A 17,184-nucleotide genomic window follows, 5' to 3' on the forward strand; every position below is an offset into this window, starting at 1 on the left:
AACCAGACTGCTTTGGCTTATAGCCTGTCCTCTCTGTATCAGAGAAATACAGCATTCACTTTCTCTGGGTCCTCTTATTCTCCTGCCTCCTATCTGGTCTGTCTGCTTTCCTTCTCCCTTTCTCTGCTTACTTCAGTGCCAGCTGCTAGGATACCAAGTCTGCCAGCTGAATCCCAAGAATAGGAGCAACAGTAGAGTTAGTGTGGAACAGCTAACTCTGCAAGAAGAACAAAGAAGCGACCAGCGACCTCCTCTGCAACACCAAAACCACACAACCAAACAGGAATTCACTCCACCAGGAAGTCACACAAACTCTCTGGACTTTGTGAAAACAACATTGGAAATTACTTTTTCTCTTTTAGTTCCAAGGACTGGGTGAAGTTGACTGGGCATAACCTTAACTAGCACAGCGTAGCACAACATGGCTAAGAACATGATTGTTGACTTTGTTGATGTACATGTGCTGACCTGGTTAATGTATCTGAGCTTTGTTGACATTATATCTGTTTATGTTACTGGTTAGCCACACTGTCAACTGATACTTGTATGTTCACACATACCTGGAGAACTTACAGTATTAGAACTTGCATGCAACAAACCCTGTTCTTAACCTGGCACCATTTTTGACTACTTGAAATGCCAACCTCTTCTCAGTAGAACTTACATCCTTCAACTTTACTTACTCTTAATGTGGTAACTTTGGTTGTCATTATTAAGTTAACTATCAAAGTTCCAAATCAACAATTTCGCCGTTAAGGCTGGTGACCCTGAGGATAACTCAAATTAATTTGGAGTTATTTAATATTAATATTTTAAATATTAATATTTAATTCATTTTTGATAGCCAATGATTGATAACTACTGATGCACAACATAAATGGAGCCCCGTGTGAGGCTGTGTCCTGTTGGTAATTATTCTTAATTATGCAATTTTAATTTCAGAACAATTTGGCCAAAACTGCAAAAGGATAGAAAGAAAGAAAATTATAGTCTGCCACAGGAGTAAACGTCCAACTGTACAAGTACATTGTGGTGAGAATCAAATTTAGCTAAAGCAATTTTGAGACATCCTCCAGTTAAAGTTAAGAGCTTGCTATTACTGCTAATCATTCCAGTTGAGCCTATCTTGTAGGAAGTGAAAGATCCTCAGCTTAACATTTGAATAACATGTATTCAATGCAACCTAGTCAAGCTGTCACAGCTATGACAGTGCATCCGGAAAGTTTTTCCAATATGTATGTTATGTTTTATGTTTTATGTTATGTTACAGCCTTATTCCAAAATGGATTAAATTCATTTTTTACCACAAAATTCTACGCACAATACCCCATAATGACAAAGTGAAATACGTTTGCTTGAAATCTTTGCAAATATATTAAAAATAAAAAAACTAAATAAATCACATGTACATAAGTATTAACAGCTTTTGCCATGACACTCAAAATTGAGCTCAGGTGCATCCTGTTTCCACTGATCATCCTACAGATGTTTCTACAACTTGATTGGAGTCCACCTGTGGTAAATTCAGTTGATTGGACATGATTTGGAAAGGCACACACCTGTCTATATAAGGTCCCATAGTTGACAGTGCATGTCATAGCACAAACCAAGCCACGAAGTCCAAGGAATTGTCTGTAGACCTCCGAGATTGTAAAGGATAGTATCGAGGCACAGATCAAGGGAAAAATTCTGCAGCATTGAAGATCCCAATGAGCACAGTGACCTCCATCATCCGTAAATGGAAGAAGTTTGGAACCACCAGGACTCTTCCTAGCGCTGGCTGCCCAGCCATTCTGAGCGATTGGGGCAGAAGGGCCTTAGTCAGGGAGGTGACCAAGAACCCAATGGTCACTCTGACAGTGCTCCAGCGTTGCTCTGTGGAGAGAGGAGAACCTTCCAGAAGGACAACCATTTCTGCAGCACTCCACCAATCAGGCCTGTATGGTAGAGTGGCTCCTCAGTAAAAGGCACATGACAGCCGCCTGGAATTTGTCAAAAGGCACCTGAAGGACTCTCAGACCATGAGAAACAAGATTGTCTGGTCTGATGAAACAAAGATTGAACTCTTCGGCCTGAATGCCAAGCGTCATGTCTGGAGGAAACCAGGCACCGCTCATCACCTGGCCAATACCATCCCTACAGTGAAGCATGGTGGTGGCAGCATCATGCTGTGGGGATGTTTTTCAGCAGCAGGAACTGGGAGATGAGTCAGGGTCAAGGGAAAGATGAATGCAGCAATGTATAGAGACATCCTTGATGATAACCTGCTCCAGAGCGCTCTGGACCTCGGACTGGGGCGAAGGTTCATCTTCCAACAGGACAACGACCCTAAGCACACAGCCAAGATAACAAAGGAGTGGCTTCAGGACAACTCTGTGAATCCGATTGAACATTTCTTGAGAGATCTGAAAATGGCTGTGCACTGACGCTCCCCATCCAACCTGATGGAGTTTGAGAGAATCTGCAAAGAAGAATGGGAGAAACTGCCCAAAAATAGGTGTGCCCTGTGCCCTGTCACCTAGCAACCTTGACAACACGTAACGTTTTAAGGCCCTTGGATGTAACACTTGCTGAAACCCTAATACTTAAAAGCATAATCCGCCAGCTTTCTTTTGGTGTTGTTTGCTGCCATATTATTTTCATTACGGGTGCACAATGAATCTTGGGATAGGTTGGGTTGAAGGCAGTGGTGTATTGTACTTTGTTTCAGGGGATATACTATGGATTGGCCTGTGGTGATAAGACAAAATAAGCCTAATGCTAATTTCCACCTAATTTTTGGGTTGAGTTCCTGTGTACAACCAGCAGGAAGTCAAACGTGTTCCTGGTGGATGTTGGCCTCTGTCAAAGTTGTCCCTTGTCACCAATCCAGTTTGATGTTCATGGACAGTTTTTGTCCCAAATCAAATGGAACAGTACTACAGTTACCACACACAGAGGACACTTGCCACCACTGATTGATAAAACATGCGCAGCATTTCACTGCAGAGGTTGACAATTATTGTCAAAAATGAACTTAGAGTCTCACAGAAAATCTCTCAACAAAGATGAGCTCTTTTGAATGTTGCTTTCCCCTACATTAGTTTATCCAACTAATGTCAAAACATCTAATATTAACTAAATAAAGATGTTGTCCTTTCTGGTATCCTAGCTCTGAAAAGCTCTTATTATTACTATTATTGTGGGTGTGCTGTCATTCTGGAATGCTGAGCACAAACAATTGATGCATGGCAGCAAAATAATATATTTTTCTGCTCATGAACTGAGGTTCAGATTGTGTGTATTGGAAGTTGCAGTTGCAGTGTACAGTGTTCATTATGAGAACGACATTGAACAAATTTTATCACATGCCCAAACCAATGATTATGGTCATGTTAATGCAGTTGTCATAAAGACGTTTAAAAATCACCAAGAGACACTTGTATTGCTTTATCTTGATATGATCTTGATGGCAAAAGAACATCCCCTTCAGTATGTCATCGAGAATGCTAACAGAAGTTTATGAAATCAAAACACTTCATTAACATGCAAGCTAGACACATCAAACTATTCAGATCATCTACCCCATATTACCTGTGGAGTAAGTATGAAGAGTTTCTACCATGTATTGTTCTTAATTTATCATGTTCACAAGAAAAAACTGTTTTCTATGAAAGGAAACCAATTAACCATTTAGCTCGTTAATTACCAAAGATGTTTTATTTTGACAAGTTTGTGAGCACAGCAAAATCTAACCAGATAATCTACTGCATAAAGAGTGCAAAGGTTCCACTCTGAAAGCGTCTCCAGAGTCACAGAGTCAAAGTTACACAACATGTTACATAGGGTTGGGCCTTGAAAACAGAATTTAGACACAACAACAATAATGAAACTAAAAGCAGGTAATAGTTGGTGGTGTTAGGGTTATAAATTTATGATTTGAAAAAGGTTACTGTAACCTAAGAGGAGGTCCAGACACCCTAGACCATGAAAGAAAAGTCTCAGTCAGCCTGGCCTTTACCAGCGTTGAGGTCTCATTGCTCATCGGGATTCTCTTGAAAAGTTGTCAGTACAATTTAAAACAAACTCTTTAACAAACAGAATAAAGAGCTTGACACAGGTGTAATGTGATCTCATATTTTAGTGGTTGTTATTGTAGTCATAATTATTACAGATGAAAATATCAGTCTTGACAACATAAGTTCTTTTTATCTTGACATAACAAACGTTTTAGGTGTTTGGAGATTTCTTTCATTTTAAGTCCATATATGATTGGATTAAAAAGAGGATTATACAAAACTAATTGTAAGGTCATTATTAGACGTACAGTTTTTGGAAAATCTATGTCTAGTCTAACTGTAACGACATCATATGCAATCAAGAAAAAATAGTTGATCAAAACCAGCAGGTGAGGAAGACAAGTCTGTGCAGCTTTTTTCTTGACTTCTCCACAACTCTGATAACATATTATTAGTATTCTGATGTATGTAAAAACTATGAAGAGCACAGGCAAACCAACAAGATTCACAAAAATGACCACACCATATATAGATGTCGCTCTTGAACTGACACAAAAAAGTTTATAAATTGAATTATTACAATAAATTACTTTCAAAGTAAAGTCACAGAGCTTTTGATTAGCGCTGATTGTTGCTAATCCCGCAAGCTGACAAGCAGGGAAAAGCCAAGCTAAAGCCAGAAAAACTATGATGGTTGTTTTTCTCATGATAGTTGGATATTGCAGAGGTTTACATATAGACACATACCTGTCATAGGCCATGACTGCCAACAGTAAGAATTCGGAACCGATTAAAGTATAGAACATAAAATACTGAAGAACACAGGCTTTATAAGATATGATCTGTTTTTCAGATAAAAAGTCAATCAAAAGCTTTGGGTAGATATTAGTGCTGAGAAAAACAGAGTTGATTAACAAAGCTGCAATGAAAATGTACATAGGCTCATGGAGGTTTTGGTGAATCCATATCAGATACACAATAGTAGAATTACTGCAGATTATCAGAATATATGCTATAAAAACAATCATAAAATAAAGGTATCTGTATTTGGGAACTTCTACATGCCCACCAAGGGTTATATATGTTACATTTAATTCTTCATCCATTAAAAAGGTCAAATATGAAATATTGATATTAGAAATAGGCAGATACTATAACAGGGATATACAAATGAAAAATTGGAGAAAAAATAAAGTCTCACATTTAAGATTTCAATAACCTGTCCTGTTCTTTTGTTCACAATAATCTGACCTTGAAGTTCACATAGTATATGCTCTAATCTCTAAACCTCAGAAACTCAGAAACTGTTGGAGCCTGTGAAATGGTTTAATCAGACAGTTTCACCCTCCATGGATCTCATTAAATGTTCCACTAAGACTGACTAACATGTAAACAACTTCTCAAACTCTGGAGGCCTGAGTCCACAGGCGCTGTTAGACCTGTATTACGCAGCGTATGACCTGCTATATTTTTCAGTGCCGCATTAAATGACATTATGTTGCAAGATAAATAAAAATGGATCCATTCTTTCTATAATCTAGCTTTTTACTCATGCCATTTCATTTAGGATAAGAGCAAAGACTGTTGCTTGAGACAGATGTAAAAGGCCTTTAAGGCTGCCTGAAGGAGAATACATCCCACATGGCAACTATCTACTGTTTTATTTGAGATAGAAGGAATGTTTGTTCCCTGGGACAGATGTTCCAATTTCTCATGCATTGTTATTGTGGAAATGAGCTGCTTGTGATCATGAGTGGGAAGCTGGTGAGGGATCTCATCCTATATCAGACTATGACCCTGACTAATAAAGTTAATTACAATGATTCACAACATATACTTATTTAAAAAAAATCTAACAAAAGATGGACCGCAGCACCACAGAGGTCTTCAGTGGTCCTTTTAATGATCAGTGACAGTCAGAGACTGTCACACTGTCAGTCTCATCAGTTTTTGATATAATTTCAAAATGGCTTTTCAAACTTATTACATTGAATGACATCTAATGAGCCACGCATTTAGGACAAAAGTCCCCCATTTATTTCAATAGTTAAGATAACAGCCAAAACTCATTGGAACATGCCAAGAAAAGCAATATATACTTTTATTTGGTATTGTTCATGTTTATGTAACAGTAAAATCGAAGTGTGGACCATTACACTGAATGACACTGTTGCAGTCTGGAACATGATTTTACCCATACTCTGACATTTTACTTTCCCAAAAGTTATTTGAAACATAAAAGTTACTGTTTTTATTTGTTTTATTTGATATGTTATTCATGTTTATTTGATGCAGACATAAAACTGGGCACATCTCATCTTTGGCCTGGAAACGGTTTACGCATGTACAGATGCAGAAGGTCATTGGGGAAACTGTCTGGATGGGCTTGTGTAATTAGTCATAATCCATCCTGTCCTAAATCTTCCACTGAGAGTGAGTTTAACCAGTGGGCTCTGGCCTGCAGCGGCCCCTGAAAGGTGTTGAGCTGCTGGGTCCAGGGAGTGGGAGTGCTGTGCTGGTTGATGACTGGTCACGTGGTGTTGGTTTTTGTTTTCTGGTACCCTAGCTTTCACAGACCTCTTATTATGACTATTATTATGGATGTCATGTCAATCTTGAATGTTGCACACAGTCAAGAGTTCATTTTGAGAAGTTCATTCAAAAAATGTTATTACTACACACTATGATATCTTTAGCATTTAAAAAGTTTGCTTTATGCCCGTATTGATGTTGGTCATAGAGTGAACAAGTTAATAAAACCATAGTATACTTTGTGATAAATGTATGATTTGAGAAATAGTTCAGTCACCTTAGTGGATGTCTTCTGGCAGATTGTTCCAGAAGCCCTGGGTCCTGGCATAAAGGTCTCAGTCACTCTGGCCTTTCGACTCAATTGTTGGATTCAACAAAGGGATACACCACAATTCAGTAACAATACAGCTGCCAGGCGATGCAGTGCTTTGAAAGTTTTCTATCTGATTCTAAAATCAAAACTGATAGAAACAGGCCAATGTAAAGAGGCTGAAACAGGTGTATTGTGGTCTCATCTCACAGTTGTAGTTATTAAAACTTTATTAATTCACCCACAGTGATACCAAAATGTAAATCATTAATAGGATTCTGTATTTGTACAGTTAATTTAAAACATAATGAAACATTCAGAATGAAACTTTGAAACCTTGATTCATGGGACAGAAATGTTATAAAGGCAGAAAATTGATCAGTCATCAAACTGTGGAAGCTGATAATGATCTTTACTGCATCTTAGGTAGAAAAAAAATTCTAACTTTAAATTCTTTCCAAGGATCAGATCAGAGAAATCACATGTCTACACTGTTATTACAGGAGAAATTATTGTTATTATCAACCATGACAATGAACATTAGTTCATTTTTAGACACAACAAATGTTTGAGGTGTTTAGATATTTCTTTCATCTTTAGCCCGTAAATGATTGGATTAAAGAGAGGATTATACATAGATATTTGTAAAGTCATTATTAAACGAGCAATCTTTGGAACATCAGATTCCAATCTAGCTATAATGACATCATAAGTGCACAGCAAGGAAAAGTTAATTAAAACCAGCAGGTGGGGCAAACAGGTCTCTGCAGCTTTTTTCCTGACTTCTTTGCAACTTCGATACGTTACAATAAATATTTTAGTGTATGTAAAAACTATGAAGAGCATAGGAAAAAGTGCAACATTTAGCAAAATAAACACACCATATATGGTTATTGCAGTTGAACTTGCACAATGAAGTTTATAAATTGAATTATTACAAAAAATTACTTTCAAAGTAAAGTCACAGAGTTTTTGATTAGCGCTCATTGTTGCTGATGCCACAAGCTGACAAACAGGGAAAAGCCAAGCTAAAGCCAGAAAGACTTCAATCGTTGTTTTTGTCATGATATTTGGATATTGCAGAGGTTTACATATAGACACATACCTGTCATAGGCCATGGCTGACAACAATAAGTATTCTGACCCACCTAAAGCATAGAACATAAAATACTGAAGAACACAGGCTTTGTAAGATATAATCTGTTGTTCAGATAAAAAGTCAATCAAAAGCTTTGGGTAGATATTAGTGCTGAAAAGGACAGAGTTGATTAACAAAGCTGCAATAAAAATGTACATAGGTTCATGGAGGTTTTCATGAATCCATATCAGATACACAATAGTAGAATTACTGCAGATTATTAGAATATATGCTATAAAAATTATCATAAAATAAAGGTATCTGTATTTGTGAACTTCTACATGCCCACCAAGGGTTATATATGTTACATTTAATTCTTCATCCATTAAAAAATAAAATATATGAAATGTTGATTATTGAAATGGGCAGATATTGCTGGAATATACAAAAGAAAAATAAAAGGTCTCACTTTGAAGATTGCATATCATGAAGATAACATGTCTATTGTATTGGTTCTATTGTTCACAATAATCTGACCTTGAAGTTCACCTAGTATATGCTCATCGCTCAACCTCAGAAACTGTTGGAGCCTGTGAAATGGTTTTATCAGACAGTTTCACCCTCCATGGATCTCATTAAACTTTCCACTAAGAGTAAGATGTAAACAACTTTATGAAAATCTGGAGGCCTGAACCTACAGGGGCTGTTAGACCTGCATTACACAGCTTGTAACCTGTTTTTATCCGGTTAATTTCTATGGAAACTAGCAAAATAAATATTTAAAAAATGATTAATTCTTAGTAAAGCTTAGCGTCTTACTCATACTTTGTAGCTTTGTACCATTTCACTTCAAAAGCTCTTATTATTACTATTATTGTGGGTGTGCTGTCATTCTTGAATGCTGAGCCGAAACAATTGATGCATGGCAGCAAAATAATATATTTTTCTGCTCATGAAGTGAGGTTCAGATTGTGTGTATTGGAAGTTGCAGTTGCAGTGTACAGTGTTCATTATGAGAACGACATTGAACAAATTTTATCACATGCCCAAACCAATGATTATGGTCATGTTAATGCAGTTGTCATAAAGACGTTTAAAAATCACCAAGAGACACTTGGATTGCTTTATCTTGATATGATCTTGATGGCAAAAGAACATCCCCTTCAGTATGTCATCGAGAATGCTAACAGAAGTTTATAAAATCAAAACACTTCATTAACATGCACATCAAACTAATAAGATCATCTACCCCATATTACCTGTGGAGTAAGTATGAAGAGTTTCTACCATGTATTGTTCTTAATTTATCATGTTCACAAGTAAAAACTGTTTTCTATTAAAGGAAACCAATTAGCCATTTAGCTCGTTAATTACCAAAGATGTTTTATTTTGACAAGTTTGTGAGCACAGCAAAATCTAACCAGATAATCTACTGCATAAAGAGTGCAAAGGTTCCACTGTGAATGCGTCTCCAGAGTCACAGAGTCAAAGTCACACAACATAGTAAGCATAACATAGTGCTGGGCCTTGAAAACAGAATTTAGACACAACAACAAAAATGAACGAGGTAATAACGAATGGTGTAAGGGTGATAAATCTATGATTTGAAAAAAGATACTGCAACCTAAGAGGAGGTCCAGACAACCTAGACAATGAAAAGAAAAGTCTCAGTCAGCCTGGTCTTTACCTGCATTAAGGTCTCACTGCTCATAGGGTAGTCTTGAAAAGTTGTCAATACAATTGAAAACAAACAGAATAAAGAGCTTGACACAGGTGTAATGTGATCTCATATTTTAGTGGTTGTTATTGTAGTCATAATTATTACAGATGAAAATATCAGTCTTGACAACATAAGTTCTTTTTATCTTGAAAGAAACAAACACTTTAGGTGTTTAGAGATTTCTTTCATTTTAAGTCCATATATGATTGGATTAAAAAGAGGATTATACAAAACTAATTGTAAGGTCATTATTAGACGTACAGTTTTTGGAAAATCAGATTCCAGTCTAACTGTAACGACATCATATGGAATCAAGAAAAAATAGTTGATCAAAACCAGCAAGTGAGGAACACAAGTCTGTGCAGCTTTTTTCTTGATTTCTCCACAACTCTGATAACATATTATTAGTATTCTGGTGTATGAAAAACTATGAAGAGCACAGGTAAACCAGCAAGATTTAAAAAAACAACCACGCCATATATAGATATTGCTCTTGAACTGACACAAAAAGTTTATAAATTGAATTATTTTGACATGTTTGTCAGCACAACAAAATCTAACCAGATAATCTTCTACATAAAAAGTGCAAAGGTTCTACTGTGAATTGTTCTTGAGGTATCATGTTAACAAAGAAATGTGGCTACAGAGTCACAGAGTCAAAGTTACACAACATGTTACATAGTGTTGGGCCTTGAAAACAGAATTTAGACACAACAACAATAATGAAACTAAAAGCAGGTAATAGTTGGTGGTGTTAGGGTTATAAATTCATAATTTGAAAAAAGTTACTGTAACCTAAGAGGAGGTCCAAATGCCCTAGACCATGAAAGAAAAGCCTCAGTCAGCCTGGTCTTTACCTGCGTTGAGGTCTCACTGCTCATAGGGATTCTCTTGAAAAGTTGTGAATACAATTGAAAACAAACAGAATAAAGAGCTTGACACAGGTGTAATGTGATCTCATATTTTAGTGGTTGTTATTGTAGTCATAATTATTACAGATGAAAATATCAGTCTTGACAACATAGGTTCTTTTTATCTTGACATAACAAACGTTTTAGGTGTTTGGAGATTTCTTTCATTTTAAGTCCATATACGATTGGATTAAAAAGAGGATTATACAAAACTAATTGTAAGGTCATTATTAGACGTACAGTTTTTGGAAAATCAGATTCCAGTCTAACTGAAATGACATCATATGCAATCAAAAAGAAAGAGTTGATCAAAACCAGCAGGTGAGGAACACAAGTCTGTGCAGCTTTTTTCTTGACTTCTCCACAACTCTGATAACATATCATGAGTATTCTGGTGTATGTAAAAACTATGAAGAGCACAGGCAAACCAACAAGATTTAAAAAAACAACCACGCCATATATAGATATCGCTCTTGAACTGACACAAAAAAGAGAATAAAATGAATTATTACAATAAATTACTTTCAAAGTAAAGTCACAGAGCTTTTTATTAGCACTGATTGTTGCTATTACTGCAGTCTCACAAGCAGGGAAAAACCAAGCTAAAGCCAGAAAAACTGTGATGGTTGTTTTTCTCATGATAGTTGGATATTGCAGAGGTTTACATATAGACACATACCTGTCATAGGCCATGACTGCCAACAGTAAGAATTCGGAACCGATTAAAGTATAGAACATAAAATACTGAAAAAGACAGGCTTTATAAGATATGATCTGTTTTTCAGATAAAAAGTCAATCAAAAGCTTTGGGTAGATATTAGTGCTGAGAAGAACAGAGTTGATTAACAAAGCTGCAATGAAAATGTACATAGGCTCATGGAGGTTTTGGTGAATCCATATCAGATACACAATAGTAGAATTACTGCAGATTATCAGAATATATGCTATAAAAACAATCATAAAATAAAGGTATCTGTATTTGGGAACTTCTACATGCCCACCAAGGGTTATATATGTTACATTTAATTCTTCATCCATTGAAAAGGTCAAATATGAAATATTGATATTAGAAATAGGCAGATACTATAACAGGGATATACAAATGAAAAATTGTAGAGAAAAAAAAAGTCTCACTTTGAAGATTTCAATAACATGTGTCCTGTTCTCCTGTTCACAATAATCTGACCTTGAAGTTCACATAGTATATGCTCATCTCTAAACATCAGAAACAAAAAAATGTTGGAGCCTGTGAAATGGTTTTATCAGATAGTTTCACCCTCCATGGATCTCATTAAATGTTCCACTAAGACTGACTAACATGCAAACAACTTACAGTATTAAACTCTGGAGGCCTGAGTCCACAGGCGCTGTTAGACCTGTATTACGCAGCGTATGACATGCTATGTTTTTCAGTGCCCCATTAAATGACATTATGTTGCAAGATAAATAAATAAAAATGGATCCATTCTTTCTTTAATCTAGCTTTTTACTCATGCCATTTCATTTAGGATAAGAGCAAAGACTGTTGCTTGAGACAGATGTAAAAGGCCTTTAAGGCTGCCTGAAGGAGAATACATCCCACATGGCAACTATCTACTGTTTTATTTGAGATAGAAGGAATGTTTGTTTCCTGGGACAGATGTTCCAATTTCTCATGCATTGTTATTGTGGAAATGAGCTGCACATGTGTCATTTAATGTGCAGACTTCACTAGAAATCTAGAAAAGGAACTCTAACTTTCTCCTGTGAAGCAGTTGTAGAAGGCATGCCCTACCCAAGTGTCCACTAGTTTTTATCATCTGGAGAAGAAAAACAAAATCTTGAATCATAAACTGCGGTTGAAGTTGACCTTGTCTGGTGTGCAGTTTGTAATAATGTTTGTGATGAACACACCTGCTTGTGATCATGAGTGGGAAGCTGGTGAGGGATCTCATCCTATATCAGACTATGACCCTGACTAATAAAGTTAATTACAACTAGAACTGCAAGCAGTTATGAACGGGGTCCAAGACCCCCACGCAGGTTGTCCCCTGCGCCCCATGGTCTTCGACAAAGTTGGCATGACGCGCATGAGGCAAGCATCGGGAGGCACGGCAGCGTCAGAGCTGCGCTTGTCACTGTAATGGGAAGTGTATTGTAACTGGCAAAGGCCAATTGTAGTATGAATTGGATTTGTTGGAGGAAGTTCCATCCACTTTGACCAATCATCAGAAAACTTTATGCCTGCACTCAGGAATCACCCAACATCATGCATACCAATTTCTGTACAAATCTGAGGAATTGTTATGACTTGCAAACTTTTGGTGCCCCCTATTGCCTGATTTGTGCCAAATTTGTGAGAGAGACTGTGAATGACCTTCCAAAGGAGTATGTAAAGTTTCATGCTTTTCAACTTTTAATCAGGCACATGTAGAGATGTTATGTGCAGATTTTCAGGCAGATTAGGTTTAAACTGTAGGAGGAGTTAGAAAAAGTAAGTTTTGCATATGTAGCAACTAGGTAAAAAAATAAATGGAGGAAGTGGGCATGGCCTATGATTAAGCCCTATTCAGGGAATGCAATGATATAAGTTTTTTGAAGGTACCACCAAAAATGTGGGTGTTATCAGGCAAAATGCGTTTACCTTGATTATGACACCCCCTGGTGGCACAAAGATTTATTTTTTGTTATGTCAGGTCTCTGTACCAGTCTACAGGTACCCTATGAATATCATGGCCCTCAGATTAATATTTCAAGTGAATTAAATAGTTTGTATTTTGTCCTGTAATAAGCCCCGCCCACTTTGACCAATCATAACCTCCTTTGATGGATGGCCTCAGGAATGGTCTGAGAACCTACCCACCAAATTTCGTAGAAATTGGTGCAGTCATTTATGAGATATAAACTTTCCGCATTTGCTGGTACTGGGAGACGCAGTTCCTTGCATACGCGTCCCCCAGCTCACCGCGGGCTGGGACCACTAATTATTCACAACATATATTTATTTTTAAAAAATTCTAACAATAGATGGACCACAGCACCACAGAGGTCTTCAGTGGTGCTTTTAATGATGTCAGAGACTGTCACACTGTCACACATACTCACACATCAGTTTTTGATATAATTTCAAAATGGCTTTTCAAACTTATTACATTGAATGACATCTAATGAGCCACGCATTTAGGACAAAAGTCCCCCATTTATTTCAATAGTTAAGATAACAGCCAAAACTCATTGGAACATGCCAAGAAAAGCAATATATACCTTTATTTGGTATTGTTCATGTTTATGTAACAGTAAAATCGAAGTGTGGACCATTACACTGAATGACGCTGTTGCAGTCTGGAACATGATTTTACCCATACTCTGACATTTTACTTTCCCAAAAGTTATTTGAAACATAAAAGTTACTGTTTTTATTTGTTTTACTTGATATGTTATTCATGTTTATTTGATGCAGACATAAAACTGGGCACATCTCATCTTTGGCCTGGAAACGGTTTACGCATGTACAGATGCATTGGGGAAACTGTCTGGATGGGCTTGTGTAATTAGTCATAATCCATCCTGTCCTAAATCTTCTACAACGTCTACACTGTTATTACAGGAGAAATTATTGTTATTATCAACCATGACAATGAACATTAGTTCATTTTTAGACACAACAAATGTTTGAGGTGTTTAGATATTTCTTTCATCTTTAGCCCGTAAATGATTGGATTAAAGAGAGGATTATACATAGATATTTGTAAAGTCATTATTAAACGAGCAATCTTTGGAACATCAGATTCCAATCTAGCTATAATGACATCATACGTGCACAGCAAGGAAAAGTTAATTAAAACCAGCAGGTGGGGCAAACAGGTCTCTGCAGCTTTTTTCCTGACTTCTTTGCAACTTCGATACGTTACAATAAATATTTTAACATATGTAAAAATTATAAAGAACATAGGAAAAAATACAACATTTATCAAAAGAAACACACCATATATGGTTATTGCAGCAGAACTTGCACAATGAAGTTTATAAATTGAATTATTACAAAAAATTACTTTCAAAGTATAGTCACAGAGTTCTTGATTAGCGCTCATTGTTGCTGATGCCACAAGCAGGCAAGCAGGGAAAAGCCAGGCTAAAGCCAGAAAGACTTCAATAGTTGTTTTTCTCATGATAGTTGGATATTGCAGAGGTTTACATATAGACACATACCTGTCATAGGCCATGGCTGTCAACAGTAAGAATTCGGAACCAATTAAATTATAGAACATAAAATACTGAAGAACACAGGCTTTATATGATATAATCTGTTTTTCAGATAAAAAGTCAATCAAAAGCTTTGGGTAGATATTAGTGCTGGAAAGAACAGAGTTGATTAACAAAGCTGCAATGAAAATGTACATAGGTTCATGGAGGTTTTCATGAATCCATATCAGATACACAATAGTAGAATTACTGCAGATTATTAGAATATATGCTATCAAAATTATCATAAAATAAAGGTATCTGTATTTGTGAACTTCTACATGCCCACCAAGGGTTATATATGTTACATTTAATTCTTCATCCATTAAAAAATAAAATATATGAAATGTTGATTATTGAAATGGGCAGATATTGTTGGAATATACAAAAGAAAAATAAAAGGTCTAACTTTGAAGATTGCATGTCATGAAGATAACATGTCTATTGTATTGGTTCTATTGTTCACAATAATCTGACCTTGAAGTTCACCTAGTATATGCTCATCGCTCAACCTCAGAAACTGTTGGAGCCTGTGAAATGGTTTTATCAGACAGTTTCACCCTCCATGGATCTCATTAAACTTTCCACTAAGAGTGACTAACATGTAAACAACATCTCAAACTCTGGAGGCCTAAATCCACAGGCGCTGTTAGGCCTGTGTTACACAGCTTGTAACCTGCTATGTTTTTCAGTGCCCCATTAAATGACATTATCCTATTAATTTCTATTAAAACTAGTAAAATAAATAAAAAATGATTAATTCTTACTAAAGCTTAGCGTCATACTCATACTGTATAACTTGGTACCATTTCATTTGAGATAAGAGCAAAGATTTTTTCTTGTGAATGAAGCATCACTCAGTAAAAGGCCTTTAACGCTGCCTAAAGCAGAACACATCTACTACTTACTGTTTCATTCATGACAGAAGGAATGTTTGTTTCCAATCTTGTTCCAGTTTCTCACGCAGTGTTACTGTGGAAATGCTATTGTCAAAGTTGACAGACCTTGTTGTTTTCACCCACTACCACAAAGACCCAGGGCTCAGTTCCTAGTGTTGTTGCTACTGGTGTTTCCAGCTGTGTTTCAATTCAGGGGCCAGAGCTGTGATGTGGCCCTTCGTAGTCGTTGTAGACTGCGAAGGCCAAACCGAAATGATGCAGTCTTGCCTAATGAGGATTTCCACTTTGCATCACCAGCTGTGCCTGCCCTGTGCCCTCTCACCTAGCAACCGTGACAACACGTAACATTTTTCACAAAACTTGAGGTTTTAAGGCCTTTGGATGTAACAGTTGCTGAAAACCAAATACTTAAAAGCATAATACGCCAGCACTCTGTTGGTGTTGTTTGCTGCCATATTATTTTCATTACGGGTGCACAATGAATCTTGGGATAAATTGGGCTGAAGGCAGTGGTGTAGTGTACTTTGTTTCAGTGGATATACTATGGATTGGCTTGTCCTCCCCCTTGACCTGTGGTGATAAAACAAAATAATCCTAATACTAATTTACACCTCTGTCAAAGTTGTCCCTTGTCACCAATCCAGTTTGATGTTCATGGACAGTTTTCAAGTCATAGCAATGATGGTTGGGTGATTAATGTTGTGACAATTGTCCACAATCAAATGGAAAAGTACTACAGTTACCACACAGATCCATGTATTGTGTTTGCACAAAATGTTCTTGTCTGACATGCTGCTACCCCAGCAGACCACAGTGTAAAAGAGGACACTTCAATCAAATGGAACAGTACTACAGTTACCACACACAGAGGACACTTGCCACCACTGACTGATAAAACATGTGCAGCATTTCACTGCAGACGTCAATGATTATTGTCAAAAATTAACGTTTTTGCTGAAGCTTAGAGTCTCACAGAAAATCCCTCAACAAAGATGAGCTCTTTTGAATGTTGCTTTCCCCTACATTAGTGTATCCAACTAATGTCTAAATAAGCTGCAGTCAAAGTTGACTTTCAGTCAACTTTCAGAATTCCAGCCACTACGACTTGTTGTTTGATTCCCAGTGTCGTTACCTCTGGTGTGATCATATTTTATAACAAACACACCTGCTTGTGATCATGAATGGGAAGCTGGTGAGGGTTCTCATCCTATATCATACAATGAACCTGACTAATAAAGGTAATTACAATTTTTCATAATACGTATACATATACTTATTTTTCAAAAAATCCAACAATAGATAGTTTTGTGGCATTTTACTGAATGAGATGCAGGTTTGTAATTTAGGTTACCACTTTCGTAGCCATTGTAGGCTGTGAAAGCTGAAATGATATGGTCTGGTCTACAGAGGGTTTTTGCTTGCATAACCAGCTATGCCCGCCCTGTGCCCTGTCACCTAGCAACCTTGACAACACATCCATTTTCCACTAAAACTTGAGGAAGTTATAACAGTTGC

At 36.8% G+C, this 17,184-nt stretch overlaps 5 protein-coding genes across 6 annotated transcripts in view; all 5 read right to left on the reverse strand.

The window, feature by feature from the left end:
- The window catches only part of LOC139614818 (olfactory receptor 11A1-like), a 101,988-nt gene that overhangs the window by 32,884 nt on the left and 51,920 nt on the right, over window positions 1-17,184 (reverse strand). The window lies entirely within an intron of this gene.
- LOC139614821 (olfactory receptor 11A1-like) lies at window positions 4,153-5,695 on the reverse strand. The gene has a single exon (XM_071472449.1). It carries the CDS (start codon window positions 5,102-5,104, stop codon window positions 4,163-4,165), a length of 942 nt encoding a protein of 313 aa, XP_071328550.1. The 5' UTR covers window positions 5,105-5,695; the 3' UTR covers window positions 4,153-4,162.
- LOC139614832 (olfactory receptor 13C2-like) lies at window positions 5,724-8,304 on the reverse strand. Its single transcript, XM_071472460.1, has one exon. The coding sequence runs from the start codon at window positions 8,302-8,304 to the stop codon at window positions 7,381-7,383; it is 924 nt and encodes a 307-aa protein (XP_071328561.1). The 3' UTR covers window positions 5,724-7,380.
- Window positions 9,487-11,591, reverse strand: LOC139614819 (olfactory receptor 11A1-like). Its single transcript, XM_071472447.1, has 2 exons — window positions 10,496-11,591; window positions 9,487-9,605 (listed from the first exon to the last, which is right to left on the reverse strand). Exon 1 carries the CDS (start codon window positions 11,585-11,587, stop codon window positions 10,646-10,648), a length of 942 nt encoding a protein of 313 aa, XP_071328548.1. The 5' UTR covers window positions 11,588-11,591; the 3' UTR covers window positions 9,487-9,605; window positions 10,496-10,645.
- LOC139614833 (olfactory receptor 6N2-like) lies at window positions 14,161-15,117 on the reverse strand. The gene has a single exon (XM_071472461.1). It carries the CDS (start codon window positions 15,094-15,096, stop codon window positions 14,173-14,175), a length of 924 nt encoding a protein of 307 aa, XP_071328562.1. The 5' UTR covers window positions 15,097-15,117; the 3' UTR covers window positions 14,161-14,172.

This window comes from Trachinotus anak, unplaced genomic scaffold, assembly GCF_046630095.1.
Source record: "Trachinotus anak isolate AG129_WGS33_773 ecotype Australia unplaced genomic scaffold, CSIRO_AGI_Tana_v1 ptg000039l, whole genome shotgun sequence".
NCBI lineage: Eukaryota > Metazoa > Chordata > Actinopteri > Carangiformes > Carangidae > Trachinotus > Trachinotus anak.